This window comes from Metarhizium robertsii, assembly GCF_000187425.2.
Source record: "Metarhizium robertsii ARSEF 23 chromosome Unknown MAA_Scf_3, whole genome shotgun sequence".
Classification (NCBI taxonomy): Eukaryota; Fungi; Ascomycota; class Sordariomycetes; order Hypocreales; family Clavicipitaceae; genus Metarhizium; species Metarhizium robertsii.
The window spans coordinates 1,805,877-1,823,527 of NW_011942171.1; the positions used below are offsets into that span (position 1 = coordinate 1,805,877).

A 17,651-nucleotide genomic window follows, 5' to 3' on the forward strand; every position below is an offset into this window, starting at 1 on the left:
TTTTACGCGGACGGGGACTCTGTAAGCGAGAAAATCTAATTTTGTTGGTTGTACAACTGGCGTTCTAAGAATGCAAGCAATAAGGTGGGGGGACTTGTTTCTTTGTTCTTAGAGAAAGTGTACCGTAATTTTCGGTGAGTTTGTGACGACGATTCGTGAATATTTTGGTAATTGATGATGTCTTTTCTCGGCGGAAACCGTGTTCAGATAATGCCACTAGCAAACTCTGGGAAATTGTTCGACATCAAACTTGAATCAGTTGAAAAGAATCAAAACCTCATTAGCTGCCGCTTCGCTGTTGATATATCTCGCCATCTTCCAGGAAGCAGTGCTAGTTGCCTCCCACAACCTAGCGAACCAATGGGCCTCGGCTGTATCACGAGTGGCACACTCTTCATTTGATAGGCCCCTTAACGTGCTCTCAACATCAATAGCTATGGCTCTGCCGTAGAAGGCTCGGTCGGGTAGTTGAGCCGATTGGTTTGTGCCAGGACTTGGTTGTGTGGTGATGTCGTGCAGGCTGAGCACGCGACAGGCAGGAACAAAGGGGAGTTTACAACTTTGGGACCAGTCATTACGTAGTGCTCCACGAAGCCCATCAAAGAGGCTTACGCCGGTCAAGTATCTCGAGGGGAGCAACTTGAGCATTGAGCACCAATGGCTACCAGTTGCCTCCCCCCATCTTGACGGTTCCTCGGTGGCCCGACGTCATCCATTAATCGGCATGTTTGGTGGTAGCGGGACCAGTTTCATACTTTCCAAAACTACAAATAAGACTCGCTGCAACCCTTTGAATCCGTTTTCAGTTTCTTGCTTTCTTTGTCTAGTAGCACTCCGTGATCCCGGACCTACTGATTCTGCATTTGAAACATACATAGAGTACGTACTCGGTATAAACCATCGCCAATCAAACGCCAGACCCTGCATCGTCATTCGTCACCATGGATAAGGTCAAGGAAGCAGTCAACAAGGCCACCTCGAGCTCCGACAGCGTAAGTTTCTCCATCCCGTGCAGTGTCTTTGCGACCGTCATCGTCGTTTTCTGGCCGTATATATGTTAAAAAAAAATTCAACAGGAGAAGCAGTTCACCACGCAGCCCGTCCAGCACGGGATTGACCCCAAGGTGGCTCCGCACCAAGCTCACCCGGGCCCAGCCTTGACAAAGGATATGCCAAGCGAGGAGGGCAGCAAGGCAGAGCGCGAGGCGAGAAAGAAGGAGTTGAATGCATAGAGGGCACCAAATACTATTGTAAAACAACATGGAGCACCGCGCAATGAGATTTGATGACGTTGAATTTGTGCAGCTGATGACGCCAGTCCTGATGCGTCTCTCGACCCTTGAGTGGCATGCACATGTGTTGCCTTGCGTGGCGGTGCCCGATGTTCCAGTCAATGTTGCGTCTGGTTCCTTCCTTGTCCGGGGCACTCCATATGCCCCAAGATGTAGAGTCTGGTCTGGTGGTGGCTGTATGTGAACATCGAAGAGTCCATGTCCCTCCCGGGGCCTCCAAGCCGTCAACTGGTCCGAGCTCCACCGCCCACCGTCAGGTCCGGTGGACCAGTTTGACTTCTTGACCTCAATCGCCAGAACAGTGCTCAAGTGCTTGCTCAGCTCAGCTGCCCCCCACCCAGCCAAAGACGTACCATCCCAGACACACTTTGTCACCGAACCCGTCTTCACTCCAACTTCACCTCACTTCACGCGGCTCGCGACGTCAATTCCTGCGAACCATACCATCAGGAATTGTGCCATCCTTCAACAGCCACCTTGTCTCCGCCCGGCGTAACCGCCATAGGCAGACGTTCGGCTACACGGCTGCCTTTGCCAGGCCCCAGACTTCACCAGTAGCCGCACGCATCCGCCGGCCCACGACCAACCACTTCAGCACTTCAACACCATCTCCCACCGCAGCCGCCCCGAATGACGGCAGGACCCAATTCTTAACCGTCATCCCACGCCGTATAGTAGAGCCTCGTACATGAGTCCTCATATCGTCTCTCTCCTTCGCCCTCACAGTATTAAAGAGCCATCTTGTCTCCCTCGTTGCCCGCTCGAGTAATCAGCATCGACGAAAAGCCTATTAGCAGACCAATCTTCCCTTCGCCATGCCGTCGATACTCAACGAGGACGACAAGGACACCGTTAAGCGGTTCGTCCCCAAACAGTCTAACAAGATCCATGCGGTTGGAGTCGCTAGACTCTACGTCGCATATCCAAACCGATCAAAATGGACCTACTCGGGCATGCAAGGCGCCATCGTGCTGGCCAATGACCTGGTTGGCAACACCTACTGGCTTAAGATGGTGGACATTTCCGTATGTTCTGATGTTTTTTCAGTTGTGCTGTCACCTCTATACTAACATACATTTATTCGAACAGCCCACCAACCGAGGCGTCATTTGGGATCAAGAAATCTACGACACATGGCACTACAACCAGGATCGTACCTTTTTCCACACTTTTGAACTCGAAGACTGCCTAGCCGGATTAAGCTTTGTTGACGAAAAGGAGGCCAAGCAGTTCAAAAAGAAGATGGATGAGCGAGAAAAGAACGCAAGCCGAGCTACGAAATCAACACCCTTTGGAGGAGGTTCGCAACCTGTCCACAAGCACAGCTTGCTGGGAAGCTTTTTTGGTCATCGCCACTCGTCTGCTCCGTCGCCAACAGAATCAACGAGGCCCAGTCTATTGCCCCATCCGTTTCACCACTCGCCTTCGTCCTCGCAAAATATGAATGGGGGCATTGAACCCTCGCAGTTTGCCTTGCTGGATGCCTTTGATCCGTTGTGGAGGGAGCATTTTGGACAGGACCTTACTGATAAAGGTCTTACTGACGACTTTATTAAGGATAACCAAGAGTTTATTGTCGATTTCTTGCGACAGGAGCAAGCCAAGTTGAACAATCCTTCACCCACGCCGCCGCCGCCGCCGCCTTCTGCGCCTACGAATGGAGGAGATTCAAAGGGTGCTAGGGCACCACCACCACCTCCCCCTCCAGGTGGTGCCTCGTCATCAGCGTCGTCTACCAAACGCGGAGCTCCTCCGCCTCCACCGGCCCCGAGACGATCTGCTAAAGCTGATGGACCAGCAAGAGAGGCAAGCCCTCCTCCAGCTCCGCCGTCTCCTCCACGTCCCAAGTTCAACGCTCCTCCGCCGTTGCCAGATGCAGGAAAATTCGCCAATGTCGAGCAGGCGAGGCGGAAGACGGTCTCATCATCAACAGCATCAGTACCGGGACCTCCCCCACCTCCTCGCCCGGCCAAGACACCTATTGAACCCGAGAATTCTAGCCACAGGTTCTCCGTTCCTCCCGCCTTTACCGGCCAACGCCTTCCTCCCCCGACTCCCAGTCGCGGACCGGTGCCGCCCCCGCCTCCGCCTCGAGCAAACGACTCTCACTCAGCACCTCCTGCACCTCCGCCGTTGCCTCCCAAGGTACCACCAGCTAGCAGTGCTCCTCCGCCTCTCCCACCATCGAGTTCAAGACCTATGCCTCCTCCTCCCGCTGCTGCTAGTATTCCTCCTCCTCCTCCACCACTGCCAGCGTCAAACGCTCCTCCTCCTCCACCATTGCCAGCGTCAAACGCTCCTCCACCTCCCCCCTTGCCTTCGTCAAACGCTCCTCCACCTCCGCCGCTGCCTTCATCAAGCGCCCCTCCGCCTCCCCCATTACCATCATCAAATGCTCCTCCTCCCCCGCCGCCCATGCCGTCCAGCGGTTCGGCAGCTCCTCCCCCTCCTCCACTGCCACCGCCTATGCCATCTTCAAGCGGAGCACCTCCTCCGCCTCCCCCACCACCAAACCGCGACTCAGGCTACTCTTCTGGCATCCCAGCCGGCCCTTCAGCAGGAGCTGATAAGGGTCGAGCCGCCATGCTGGGCGATATCCAAAAAGCGGGTGGTATTGGGTCCTTGAAGAAAGTTGACAGAACTCAAATCCGAGACCGATCCGCCGCACAGGTCGGCGCAGGTGGGGATTCAGGAGGTGCTGGTCCACCAGCTGGTGCAGTTGCTGCTGCTGGCGGCGGCGGCGGTATGGCGGATGCTTTAGCTGCTGCGTTGAAAAAGAGAAAGGATAAAGTTTCCAAGAGTGGTATGTTTTGAATTATCCTACACGTACTATTTGTAGCAGCAAACTAACCATCAAATAGACGATGAAGGTGATGATGATGACTGGGATTAAAACCACGACGCTACACAATGTCATCCGGAGACACTATAACGCATTATCTTGACCTGTGTATTCGGGCGCTGGAAGAGGTGGTATGCCACGTTTAGTGTCGAGTTGCTGCGAGCATGGCAAGTTTCGAGCAGTAGCTCGCATGAATAGGAGGTGTTGAGGGAAACTATCATTCATTTACCATGTGGCTCTTCCATCGGTGGTCGAGGTCTCTACATAGTACACACACACACACAAACATAACCAAAAGGGAGAATAAAAAGCAGATAATCTTCAAGATCATATATGGCATTAGCTTTCGTGGATTCATCTTGTTGGCATAATTTCTTGATCTATCATGCAAAGACTGCTGATGGCCCGCTACAAGCGATAAAGGGAATGCCATGATGCTCATATTCATAATAACTGTCAAGAAGACAACAAAGTTGAAGAACCTTCAAAGAAACATGACAAATGGACGCGCCGTGACGTCTCTCCCACCACGGCGGTCCCCAAACCCCCACTCCTGCTATAGAACTGTCGCGGGACCCAAGGGAGACCAAATATCGATAAAAAAAAAAGAGGCAGGGTGCAAGTGCCAAAATAAAGTAACATTATAAGAACAAGACACTCCCTTTTTTTCCTTCTTTCGCTTCCAGAGGGGTTGAGAGAGAAGACAGTGTAGATGCGTGTGTGTCCGTGAGCAAACTCCCAGCCGGCCCGGCGCACGCGCAGCGCGAGATGGCGGAACGGTCAACCTGGAAGAGGACTCGTGACACAAGAGTCAAACCGCGCGCGCGCAAGTTGAGACGGCAAAGAGAACCCAAAGAGGTACACAGAAAAATGGCAAAGGCAAAAAGTGTGGTCAGCCCTGTTTCTCTTCTCTTTGTTGTTTCTTTGGGCTAGAGATGTGGTGAACGGTGGTAGAGCCCGGGTGGCGAGCCGGAACTCTGCGGTCTTGCCGATGAGAAGATGAGCACGGCAAGATGACGACGACTGGGGACTTAGATGTCGTCAATGTCGACCTCCTTCTTCTTCTCATCTTCGTCGGAGTCCTCTTCTGAGTCTGCGTCACCGAACTCGAAGTAGGCCTCGCCGTCCTCTCCTTGACCGAAGGTGTCGGTTTCGTTGATCTTGGCGTGCTCGGGAAGCTCGCCATACGATTTCAGAGAACGAGCCTCGTCGGCAGTGTACTTGAGAATGACATCGCCCTTGTTGTCTTGAAAGTCACGCAAAGAGAGGAGGATGATATCACCCTGGTTGATCCAGACCTTCTTGCGCATCTTGCCACGAATCTGTAAGAAGTCGAGTTAGTAAGGTAGATTGATGGAAGAAGGAAATAAGAAAGGAGGCAATGTTGGTTTTTGTGGCGGGAAATGTTTGCCTGAATCAACATTTCATGATCCATATATGATGTTGAATCACGAACATCCATCTCCATGGCATGAGGACTGATGAGCGGGTGTTTGGGTGCATTGTTACATACGTTGGCGAGACGCTTGCTGCCGTCGAAACAAAGGGCCTCAAGTCGTCCGTTGCCCAGCATCTTGATAACCTGGGCATATTCCTGGCCGTCCTCCTTGAAGGTCAACTCTCGACGCTGGTCATCGTTCTCCTTGGTACCTCGTCTGCGGTTCTTGCCGCCCTATTATTGCAATAACTGTCAGCATGGCGTGTTTTTTTGAGGGTATTGGCAATCAGTCCCTGCTATGAGGCACACAGATACGGCGGCACACAATGGCGGGGGCGGGGCAAAACCAGCGCAAGAGGCCGGACTTATTTTTGAGTACGCACCTTTCCCTTGTTCTTAGGCATATTTGACTGTGGTAGCGGCGATACGCGTTACAATGGAGATGATGTTGTAGACTGGCGGCTGCGCGCACGGGAAGGGATTTGCTGAGCGCAAGAGGTGTGGACGCGACGTTCTTTGATCGAGAGGTGTCAAGTCTGAAGGTGGCGGTAGCGTTGTGGAAGGGGACTTATTACTTAAGTAAGTGGGCAAGTTTGAGGACTAGGCCGGGCGGTAGTACTTCAGAATGGACGGGCACTCGGTGCTGTGGAGAATTTGTATTTTTGTGTGTTTGGGTGCATGTACAGACGCCGAGCTTGAATCGCTCCTTCCCAATCACTTTGGCCCGCGTCGCAGGTCCGTCTGCAACTTTGGTCCGCCTCCCAACTTTGGACGCGATTAATTTTTCGCCATCTGGCGTTGGGCTCTGTGTGCGTGCGCCTGCGATGACTCAATGGTGGGCTGCATGCACATTGGCGCAGACAATGTGGGCTGTGGGCTACTGGCTTGTGGGCGTGGGTGCACCAAGAACTCTGTGTTCCGCCGGTCCACAATGGGCTGGCTTCGAGATGACTTGGGTTGGTGTCGGCATCCAAGTCTCATGCCATTAACGCGTGTGTCTTCCACTCCTAATTACTTTTTACTTTAATAGAATAATGAGTTTCGTTCTAGCAGAAGAGGCGACGCTTGGTCAAACCTGAAGGGACGCGCTTACATAACCAACCCCGTTGATATCCGGTGGCGCTTACCAGTCAGTGCCTGACGTACGGCAGCCAGTCACCGGTACTACGGAGTACGCCGTAGTGGGCCCAGTTTTCAAATATTGTGACGTCTGGTTGGTTGGACGACACGTCCTTCTGTCACACATGATAATCTCGACTCATTCTAGTATTACTTCCTATCTGCTCCAGCCGATTTGCCAGCCACGAGCTTCCCAATTCGAGCCCGTCCCTCGCCAGGTCTGTTCATTCCACCATCGAAGTGGCAAAGATGAAACTAGCGGCCGGATTTCAGCTCAACTTCACATGGCGATAGCAAGAGCCTTCTGGCGACCTCTGGTCTCGAGCTCGACGTTGCCTAGGAGCTCTCATTTGCGGCTGTTCGCATCAATGCAGCGTTCGGCCTCGAGTGTAATGCGACCGCCGAGCGCTAAGCGACAGCCTAGCAAATCCAAGTCCGTCAAGAGATTCATACCTGAAGAAGTAAAAAACTTCGTCAAGGCCGATGGCAAGCTCCTGACCACGCCCCAAAACCGAGACTTTCTTCTCAAACATGGCCTCGAACCCGACAATGGACGCATGATCCGCTTCATCGGAGGCTCTGAGCTATCCCGAGCTGCCTCAGATTTCAGCGCCACGTTAGCATATAGTCCACGACACATCGTCCATCCGTTCGACCTCCGCTATTTCGACCCTCGGGGTCACCCTCTGGCACCAATGAAGCGGGCCAAATATGCTCAGAAAACGTGGCAAGAGCCAATGTGGATTATGATCACTAGTGTTGGGAGCATGTCTGCTGTCGTGCGTACGCTTACCCGCCGACGACTGACGCGACATGTATATGAAGCTCTTCATACGCTTGGGTATCGGCCCGGGTCTCAAGACGGCGTGGCCAGCATAGTTTGGGGAACCCTTTGGATTACAATACATGATCCTGTAAAAGCCGCAACACAGTCGCCGGAGCGTTTTGGGCGCCTTGTAGCCGATGCGTTGGTCAAATACTGCAGAAGATGAAGGCGGTATTGTACAACATCACTTCCTTCTAGTCTGGACTTTGAGGTTCCTACTGACGGCATGTAACGGCGTTTATTGTATTGATATCCTGTTTGGGCAATCTGGACTGGCGTAGGTCTATGATTAGGTCGTTGGCTACCGAGGCCGAATGCACATACTTCGTGTATTATTGGCCCTTGAATTCAGAAGGGATACTGCAGACTATCTCATATGTCCACCAGACTATGCACAAAACTCATAGCAATGCAGGCCTACCTTGATGTGTATCAACCTGGCCAATGCAATGTCGCGACCTGCAACCGATCTGCCCATCGCTCCTTCCCCACTGCCCCTCGTGTAACTGGATGCGTGAGTGTATGTAAGTCCACTTGACGTATGCTGGAAATGACACAAGAGAATCCAAGGCCTAGCTACAAAACTTTTGTGCAATCATCCCCAATCCTCTGGCCACTCGTTCGATAGAGGCTACTTCCACCCACTCCTCCTTGCCGTGAAGCCCATCACCTGTTGGGCCCCAGAGAAGAACGGGGATGTCTTTGTCAGCCAGCAGAGCGCAATCAGTCCAGTACGGCCCTTTGCTGAATTTGGTCTTTCTTCCCAGCACCTCACTGGTAACGCCGCCCACAAGTGTTGTAAAGGGGTGTTCGGGTTCAATATTGAAAGGGGCCCTATCAAAAGTTACCCGTAAGTCATATTTGAAGTCCTTGACTGACTTGGCGAGATTGTCCAGAATAGTTTGAAACTCCCGTGTTACCGAATCGACAGACTCGCCTGCAATAGTTCGACGCTCTATCACCACAGTGCACAATGCTGGATATGAAGACTCCTCCTCACCGCCCTTGATTGTGGATGCATGGACACTTGGAGCCAAGAGGGGATCGGCCCAGCCTTTGCTCAAGTTCTGCGAATACCTGTCCAATTCGACCAAAAAATAACCTGCCCGAGTAATGGCGTCTATGCCAACTGTAGGCAGTGATCCATGTGATGCGAGGCCATGGATATCGACCTCGAGCCAGACAAATCCTTTGTGCGCGTGGATTATTTCTTCGCCAGTCGGCTCATTGACAATGGCACCGTCTGCTCTCCAGCCTGCCTCAAGAACCTGCTCTGTGCCAATGCTGGTCGCTTCCTCGTCGGCCACGCCAGTAAATATGACGTCGCCTCGAAGAGCCTGGGCCTTGGAAGCCGCCAGGGCAGACATGGCAGCAGCTATTCCGCACTTCATGTCGTCGGCTCCGCGTCCATAGAGCTTCCCATCCTTGATTTCTCCGCCTAGAGGGTCATCATCATAACCCAGCGTTGTGACTGTGTCGATATGCCCATTGAACATCAAATTTTTGCCTCCGCCTGAACCTCGAACAATACCGACAATGGACGGGCGACCCTTGGTTGGCTCAATCCAATGAGTCTCAATGTCGCGGTGTTCAAGCCAAGAGCCAATATAACGGGCAATCTCAGTCTCTCCTGGACCAGGCACAGACCCCAATGCTGGATTGGAAGAGTCGATGCGGACTAGAGCTTGGGTCAACGCTATAGGGTCATCAACGGAGACGTCCATGGGAATGCGATAGCTTCTGCTTCCCTCGGTGCAGAGAAGAACCACCACAGAATCTTGTCCAAGGCCCAAGTCAGCCATATCCTTCCTTGTAAGGCGTTTGAGAGCAGCAAGAGGTGAAGCGCCGCACGGCCCTGCTGATATGTGTCGAGATTTTAGATACTGGGAGGCCTGATGTGCCTCATAATCAGACACGGTTAAACTGGCGTCCACACCAGATTTCAGCAACGGCCATGCGATGGGCGACAAGGTAGCACAGTCCAGGCCAGCCATGATAGTGGAATATGTCTGAACATGAACAGGCTTTTTGGCACGTAAGCTCTTATACAAACATGCTGCGGTGTCAGGTTCAACTGTCATGACGGCTGTCTTGCAAGCTTTTCTTTTATAATGCGAGACGACTGCTTGTGCAAGAGAGCCTACGCCGACTGGAGAGATGATCAGATCGGCTTCAGTACCATTGAGCTGGCTATCAATCTCTCGCAGCATTGTCAAATATCCGTCCACTATCCACTGTGTACGGTGAGAGTTAGAAAACCACAACTATACCCGACACAGCAGATGTGAAATCTCACCTGGGGAATCTCTTTATAATCGTCGAAGGAATAGTCCTGCACAAGGAGACCGCCTCTTGCCGCGCAAGCTTCTCGAGCAGTGCCCATGGCGTCATCATAGGTACCAGCATTGACGGAAACTATGGCGCCCTCTTCTTCCAATCGTTTCATCGTCTCTGATGGCATATCGGAGGGAACATGAATTTCGACAGGCACACCCAGGAGAGACCCCATCCTAGCCACAGCTCTGCCATGATTGCCCTCGCTCGCTGCATACAGGGGAATAGGTGAACGCGCCAGAGCATCTTTCACGGTCGCCAAATCTGCATCTAGAGGGAGTTCAAGTTTTTGGACCAGGGCGCGAAAAGTTCCCCAGGAGGCACCCAGGATCTTGAAAGACGGCAGGCCGAACCTCGTGCTCTCATCTTTGAGATAGACGGCCTTGATGCCGAGATGATTGGCAACCTCGTCAAGCCGCACGAGCCTTGTGGAGGAGCCACCGGGGAACTGGCTATGGAATCTGTCAACCAGCCCCGTGTCGATGGAAAGGGAGCCATCTGCACACCACGAGGCAGCACCTGGGTTGAGCTGCATAGCCCTTCGAGACGAGGCCATAGTAGTGGCTCGAGATCTCTGCGAGCAACGCGAACGAAGTAGGGATTGCGGAGATGTTTAACAAGCCTGTTTAGCCAGAGCAGTGCTCAGATGATTCTGGATCCGTGGTGAGAGAAAATACCGACAATCCTCTGGACAGAATACACATGATATTTATCTATAACTGAGAGGGAGGATCTTGCTGTTTTTCCGTTTTACAATAGGCGCCTTCTGCGCACATAGTGCGTGCGCCTTCCCACTGTGTCTACGGACAAAAAAACAGTGGTTCCACTACCGAAAGCCAAGAGAAGTCAACCTCTTGGAGCGTCTATCGAACGGCTACACCTCTCATCACATCATGTGAGGCACAACGGTGGCAGATTATACTTGGCTGCAAATGCAGTCCGCCGAGCCATGCCTACTCGATTGAATGGGGCCTGGCAACCGCCGTACATCTTGGCTGTGGAAGATAAGAGAGGGCGTCAAGGACGTGTGGTCGACAGAATATCAAGATTGTAACCGGATAATATTCGGATTACGGCACTGGCTTGGTGCATCCCTTTGAGCGCCCGAAGGTGCCAATTAGGTACCGGGCCCACATTGTCTGAGATACCTGGCTAGTACTTAGCTGATACCTTTAAAATACGTTAAGATACTTATAAAAGTAAAGTATCTTTTAATATACTTAAAAACTAATAGTACTAATATCTCTATAATATCTTAGCATATATTGATGTATCTTGTATTTTGTGATTTTTAATTGGTTGACATCCTTGTTCGGTACCAAATCGTCGCCTTCGGGCACTCAAAGGGATGCACTGTGGGCAACATTCTTTAAGCTGAGTCGTTGTTTTTTTCTTCAACGGAGTACTACTCCGTACCACATGATTATTGGCCGACACTGTTGGTGTGCATAAACCAGCCTGCAGCCCGTTGTCGGCCGGTAAACCTGGGAAGACTGGAGCTTCTGGAAACGCCACCGCAGGTCTCCTCTCACAGTGGGATCCGTCCGTCATCCGGTCGCCGTCCGTCACGGACAAGGCGCAGGCTTGCCAAGGGTGGTCTCTATCCGTCTGCCCGTCTGCCCGTTTGCCTGGGCCCTGAATCCAGCCAGAATGAGAAACAAGCCATTTAGCCCAATTTTCTCCCCTCTCAATCCAATATTCGCTTGACATTGCTTCTTCACTTGCCAAGAAAGACGTCACCACGTCGCCCTCGCCATTTAACCATTGCTATGTAAGAGGCCAAATATCCTTTAATCCGTCGCCTGTTCGTCTGGGTTGTAGGAGCAGATGTCAACCGACAATGATTTCTTCGTGGGCGTGGTCGACGCCACGACCTTGGAGGGCGCAAATGACGACCGCCGAGTGTCCGGCATCTCAACCTCGGCCGACTTGGAGTCGCCGCAGAGCATCATCGGAACCAGTGCGGCTGCCGGTGCGACTACGGTGCTACCTGCCGAGTTAGACTGGTCTGAATCGCTTTTGTTCGGAGCGGATATGGGTAGCCAAGATGCCATCTCTCCGCAATTCTCTTCGGCGATTCCCGGTTTTGAGCCCCAGGACACGAGCCTTGCATTTCCGCATCCAACTAGGGAATATGACAGTGCCGCCTTTTCTCTCTCCCTCCCTATTCAGGAGCCGGCTCCTGGATTAGAGCCGGCATTGTATCAAGAAGCTATGGAGGAATTCTTTGCCAAGAACGGAGCTTGGCGCCCCCCCGAGCCCTGCAACCATTGCAAGCGTCTGCGTCTACAATGTTTCATGCTCCAAACTACAGATGCCAACCCCAACCCCGTCAATTCTTGTTCTAGTTGCGTTGCACTTTTTAGAAATTGCAGTCTAGCTGAGCGGTCGAAGCGCGGCCACTCCCTGTTCGAGACTTCACGTCCAGTGATTGGACACTTACACGGAGTCAATGAGGAAGAAAATCAGTTGGCTTGGGATCAGATTTCCCATCCGGGTGCTGGTCCATCATCTGGGCTGTCTGGGCCGTCTCATACTGCAGGTGCTAGGCTCACAGTGACCAGCAAGAGGTCTAGCTCTCGTTCTGTTCGGAAAACACAGATCCTACGAGACTGGTTCGCTGTCAATATTCAACACCCATATCCAACGGATGACGAAAAAATGACGCTGGCCGAGCAATCAGGCCTAAGCAGGACCCAAGTTATCAACTGGTTCACCAACGCCAGACGACGCCATCGCTTGTCTACGCAACCAATGGTCAACAACGCGACGTTTCGAGCTGGATCGCCTATGCCACGCTCTTTAATGACTTCGAGTATGACCCCGTTTGAAAGATGGAAGCACTCACCCCCAGACAGTGAACCAGTCTCAGAAGCAGCTATTCAGAAGGCAATCGGTTCCAACTCAAATATTCACCATGAGATAGGGGCACCAGGCGATGACGATGATTTAGGGTCTTCAGCAAGTACAGATTCAATGTTGTACTCTCACTCGGCGTTGCATTACTCCTCTGATGGGTCTTTATCCAACTACTCGCGTGCGTCTGTTAACAGTGACGTCGTTCTGTCTGGAAGGAGCTTGGAAGAGCGTGGCCACCCTGCATGGGTGAAGTCAGCATCGGCAAGATCGAAACGATCAAAGGCTCGTACTTTTACGTGCAGTTACTGCTCGCGCAACTTCAACAAAAAATATGATTGGCTTCGACATGAGCGATCGGTCCATGCCCCTGGCGACACGTCGTGGGTTTGTGCCATTCCATTACCGCCCGAGCAGCCCTACGTCATCTGGAGACTGGGTCAGACACAGGCAGAGTGTATCTTTTGCGGACAATCATCCCCGACAGAAGAGCATTTCCAGTCGCACGAGTTTGAATCATGCGCCAAGCGTGCGGTTCAGGACAGGAGCTTCACCAGGAAGGATCACATGTGGCAGCATCTCTACAAGTTCCACGGGTGTCGAAAGTGGGAAGGCTGGAAACCGGACGTGGATCTGCTAAGGCACAAAGCTGAGGGAGTATGAGGTAGAGTTGTCATTTGGATTTTGCTCACTACTGTTAAATCTGGGCGGATGGCCCATTTTGAAAGATGTACTAGCGACGTGTGGGTTTTATCACAACCCGTTCTTCGCAGCGTTGAAGCACAACCGACGAGCCTGGGTATGTCACTCGGAACTGCTTTGAGCAACGAGGGAAAAAATAGATGCGAAGTTGAAAGTGCGACTGAAAGGGTGTGATCAAAGTTTAAATAAGTCAGGCTTCCAACGCCTATCTTGTGTAAGTTGATAAGACACTCATGTGCTTGGAGGACGCATGCTTCACTTTCAACCTTTGTTTTGCGGGATACCCATAGCTTCCTTGCATATAGGGCTCTAATACTTACAAATGATTTGAATAGGCTGGCATATCGTCCCGCCTGACTAAATTAATATTTACTGCTTTGGAGTTCGAACCGCACATCCTTAATAAACCATGTCAAAGCATAGTTTGATCATGTGCTTTTTTAAAAACTGATTGGCTAACAAGAACGAAACGTTAAAGTTGGGGAAGATATCCTTGGTGGTGATGGGGAAAAGAGCACTAATACGGTTTACCTACTTAAGTACGTAACGGCAACCTTGAGGAAACGTACTGCTCCTTGGGGCATTTGCCATTAGAGTCGTTTCGATAAACATAGGCTACAGGGCATCCATGGCAGGGCTTGAAGAACTCGACGACAGTGTCAGAACTATTGTGGCGAGGGTTCTTGCAATAGTTCTGGGCGTTGGGATGCTATATAAGCTAGATGATGACTCGGGTTGCTGCTTGGGCTTTTGCTTGCATGGCGCTCGTGTTCTTGTTGCAGACAGGAGCAAACAAGGTGTCAATTCAACGAAACGTGAACATGCCAATTCCTACTCGGCTTACTTTCTGGGAAGTAGGAAATTTCTTTATTTGTGTAGGTGACCTGCAGCTAGCAGGGAGGTTCCGAGGGGACATTCTATTCTCCTTCCCGAGATACTCGTCATGAAAACATGAGGGCTCTTTGATCGCTCTGCCGTGTTATCTTGCGGGACAAGGTACGTACGTACGTATTGACCTGCTGCCACACGATTGGCCCGCAACAAAGAGCGTTGGGCTAACAACGGTTACACCAGTACGGAGTAACATTAGGAAGGATCACGAGGCCCGAAGTCGGTCCTAAGCGAGGGTTGCCTCAGGCACTAGCCCTCACCGAATTTTTGTATTTATAGACCTTCCGCCCCCCCAAGATTTCATGAGAAACTTTAGATCTTTACTGTCCCCAAGTCGATTAACACAGTTTGAATTGAACGCCACGTTCCAAGCCCGGTCACACCTGCTTCCAAACATCAAAAACACACACCCGCAAGGTATTCAAAAAATAAAGAAAGAGGGCTAGTTGGTCATGCAAGACCACGGAGTACACGCATTAGCTCAGGAGGTGATTCATGACCGCACACGCCGGCGAAAGCTATCCAGAGACCGTCTTGGCTACTTGGATAGGTAGCAATGTTAAGAAGAATACCGGGGACTAATTAAAAAGAAATAACCTTATATTATCCCTCCGCAATGAGGGGAAAGACTATGACATAGGGTTACTTTTTATTGATTAGCTCCCTGGTGTTCTTCTTGATTCCCCCCCCCCATCTCCAAATGGCTTTTACCGGCGCGTGCGGTCAAAAATCACCTCCTAAGCTGGTGCGTTTAACATATCGCGATGCGTTTAGTGTTTTTTTATATTACGCGTTACTGTTATGAATGCCTGGTACGGCTAATTGATTGTGCTACTAGTGGGCCCTTGTGATTATCTAGCCTTTTTTTATTAAATTATTTTTTGTAAATTATTATAAAAAAAAAGGCTAGTTAATCACCAGGACCCACTAGTAACAGAATCAATAGTTGTACCTGGCTTAATTGACAGTAACACGTAAAACACTGCCGACACGCATCGCGATGTGTTAAACCCACTAGATATATATATTATAATATTAGGTTATTTCTTTTTATCTAGTTTATCGGTGTTCCTGCTACGTAAGCTAGTGCGTTTAACGTATCGTGATACGTGCACTAGGTGTTTTTTTTAAACTATTTACTACTACCCCCCCCCCCCCCCCCCCCCGTATATAATACTACTAGTAGGCCCTTGCGACTGCGTAACCTTTTTTTTTATATGAATTAATAATATGGACAATTATTCATCTACTTCCCATGCTAAAACCCTCGTCCCCATCTCCTTCATCTTTCTTTCCACCAGCTCCTCCATACATGATCTCTCAAGTTCGTCCAGCATATGCAACCTCTTCCTCCAGGAATCTTCCTGCGCCACCCCAGGATTCCCAAAGAATCGTGGATCCAGCTCCCGCCAAAAGATGGAGTCAAAAGCGAAATTTTTCCGCGCCGCGTAAATTACCCAAAACTCCCCGCTGCCCCAGCTCTCCTTCATCCGAGGCGACAGTCGCTGGGCCTCATCAAGCCGGCCTGACGCTATAGCGGCATCCTCGACGTCTGTCATCGCCTTCAAGAATGTCTTAAGCCGACTATCGTATATTTCTTTCCAATTCTCCACGCCTTCTGGCCAGTACTCTGGCTGTTCGAGGAGCAACCACCAAGGAGGAGAGAAGGAGAACTCAACTGGCGCAGCATATGTGAATTCCCAGTCTACTACCCCAACAATTTGCATATTCGCATCTAATAGAACGTTTGATGGCCGTAGATCGTCACACCATAGTTTAAACGGACCGTCAGCGTGCGCCTTGGATAGTAGCCGGCGTTGCCTGACGAGCTTACGGAATAACTGTCTGGCGACATACTTGCGCCGGCAATCCGTCTCTGAGTCCACCGCATCATTTCGTTGGTGCGCTAAATGATCAATATGAAGCTGTGATAAAGCCTCGAAGTAGTCAAACGACGAGGTAAAGGTCCCGCTCGGCAACTTGTTTCGCGGTAGAGTCCCCAGCCTTATAAGCTCATTCATATGAATAGAGAGTGGCCGACGTCGAGCTTCCGACTCAAACTCCTTGACCTCCTCGAGCGAACCTATATGTGGAAATTCCAGCTTGGATAGCTGTAACAACACATCTGCGAGTTGGTAGTATAGCATCTCAAGCTTTTCCAGGTTTATATGCGGATTAAGGCGAGGTCGATCTTCCCAATGCAGTTCAGGTATGTTGAGAACTTTACAAATGTCCGTCTCATGGTTGATGTATTCCATAATAATGAATGGGCCGAGTCCGAGGGGGCTTTCTTCTCTTGGCCCCCAGTGCAGGATAAAAGGCACGGGTATAGACGTATTATCCTGGATATATCTTATCGTCGCTACCTCGTTCTGGATTTTCTCTTCGGGAAACATGGTGCAACCTGGCTTGGTAAAGCGAATCACGGCCGACCCGCCGTCCTGGAACTTCATGCGGAAGAGGACGTTGAAGGCGCCGGCCTTGGGATCACATAACTCTGTAGGAACACCCTGACGATGTTTGACGATAAAGTCTCCAATTGCTCGCTGCGATTCTTCCTTTAGGATGTCCCTCACCCAGGCGCTTTCGATGTTCTCGCTTTCCTCCCAGGCTACGTCGTCGAAACGCATGCGAGGTTCCATCGTCTTTGTCGTTTCCATATAGAGGCAATGCTCAAAGAAGGGTGAGGAGTACGAGAAAAGAAGGATTACTGGTACGACACCGATGAACTTGTCGATTGGGCCTGCTTGAGTTGGGTTGGGGACAAGGAAAGTGTCTGTGTCTTGTTCATCTGACAGTCCCACCTGCCTGGTGACACCTCGATCCAATAAGACCACACTTTCACAACGACGTTGGACGACGTTTGGGTAAACGTCAAGCTGCAGAAATGCCGTTGGGAATACGTGCTCGAGTTCTCTCGTAACGCCGGGACCATTATTTGGCCCATAATGCGATTACAAAGCATTGACAGACACATATCACCAACAGTCCACGGCCTAAGCCAAGACAGATATCCATTGATGGTGAACATATTTGGCATCATCTGAACTAGTCTATTGGCTGTTAATCTCCTCATGACCTTTTCCATGTTCACCCAACACGAGAGCTTTGACTCTGGGGCGGTGTTGGTATTGGCCAGCAGTTGATACTGCTACTTGACGACGAAGATGGCCGCCTTGACCGAGTCCTCAAAACGGACCTCCAAGTTTGGAACATAACTCATGGCTCTCCCACTATGTTCAAGTCATGGAAATGATAATAAACCTGGCTCACATTACTACTCAAGAAGAAATACACCTTTGATTGTAACTTTCGGTATGTATTCTGTATTGAAATCTTTACTCCAGGTGC

The 17,651-nt window shown here is 50.9% G+C and overlaps 7 protein-coding genes across 7 annotated transcripts; 4 read left to right on the top strand and 3 right to left on the bottom strand.

Annotated features, from left to right (window-relative positions):
• Nucleotides 1-941: 941 nt before the first annotated feature.
• On the top strand, nucleotides 942-1,232 carry MAA_03849 (uncharacterized protein; the record flags this gene model as incomplete). The annotated part of the gene is made up of 2 exons (XM_007821847.1): nucleotides 942-992; nucleotides 1,077-1,232. The coding sequence occupies 2 exons, from the start codon at nucleotides 942-944 to the stop codon at nucleotides 1,230-1,232; spliced, it is 207 nt and encodes a 68-aa protein (XP_007820038.1).
• An 875-nt stretch (nucleotides 1,233-2,107) lies between these two features.
• Nucleotides 2,108-4,185, top strand: MAA_03848 (evh1; the record flags this gene model as incomplete). The annotated part of the gene is made up of 3 exons (XM_007821846.1): nucleotides 2,108-2,317; nucleotides 2,382-4,095; nucleotides 4,154-4,185. The coding sequence occupies 3 exons, from the start codon at nucleotides 2,108-2,110 to the stop codon at nucleotides 4,183-4,185; spliced, it is 1,956 nt and encodes a 651-aa protein (XP_007820037.1).
• Nucleotides 4,186-5,165: 980 nt separating this feature from the next.
• Nucleotides 5,166-5,976, bottom strand: MAA_03847 (Translation initiation factor 1A (eIF-1A); the record flags this gene model as incomplete). Its single annotated transcript, XM_007821845.1, has 3 exons — nucleotides 5,166-5,456; nucleotides 5,648-5,806; nucleotides 5,956-5,976. The coding sequence occupies 3 exons, from the start codon at nucleotides 5,974-5,976 to the stop codon at nucleotides 5,166-5,168; spliced, it is 471 nt and encodes a 156-aa protein (XP_007820036.1).
• Nucleotides 5,977-7,059: 1,083 nt separating this feature from the next.
• On the top strand, nucleotides 7,060-7,683 carry MAA_03846 (uncharacterized protein; the record flags this gene model as incomplete). Its single annotated transcript, XM_007821844.2, has 1 exon — nucleotides 7,060-7,683. The coding sequence occupies one exon, from the start codon at nucleotides 7,060-7,062 to the stop codon at nucleotides 7,681-7,683; it is 624 nt and encodes a 207-aa protein (XP_007820035.2).
• Nucleotides 7,684-8,089: 406 nt separating this feature from the next.
• MAA_03845 (peptidase M20) lies at nucleotides 8,090-10,407 on the bottom strand (the record flags this gene model as incomplete). Its single annotated transcript, XM_007821843.1, has 2 exons — nucleotides 8,090-9,751; nucleotides 9,814-10,407. The coding sequence occupies 2 exons, from the start codon at nucleotides 10,405-10,407 to the stop codon at nucleotides 8,090-8,092; spliced, it is 2,256 nt and encodes a 751-aa protein (XP_007820034.1).
• A 1,271-nt stretch (nucleotides 10,408-11,678) lies between these two features.
• On the top strand, nucleotides 11,679-13,370 carry MAA_03844 (uncharacterized protein; the record flags this gene model as incomplete). The annotated part of the gene is made up of 1 exon (XM_007821842.1): nucleotides 11,679-13,370. The coding sequence occupies one exon, from the start codon at nucleotides 11,679-11,681 to the stop codon at nucleotides 13,368-13,370; it is 1,692 nt and encodes a 563-aa protein (XP_007820033.1).
• A 2,168-nt stretch (nucleotides 13,371-15,538) lies between these two features.
• Nucleotides 15,539-16,960, bottom strand: MAA_03843 (Protein kinase-like protein; the record flags this gene model as incomplete). The annotated part of the gene is made up of 1 exon (XM_007821841.1): nucleotides 15,539-16,960. The coding sequence occupies one exon, from the start codon at nucleotides 16,958-16,960 to the stop codon at nucleotides 15,539-15,541; it is 1,422 nt and encodes a 473-aa protein (XP_007820032.1).
• Between the last annotated feature and the right edge of the window lie 691 nt (nucleotides 16,961-17,651).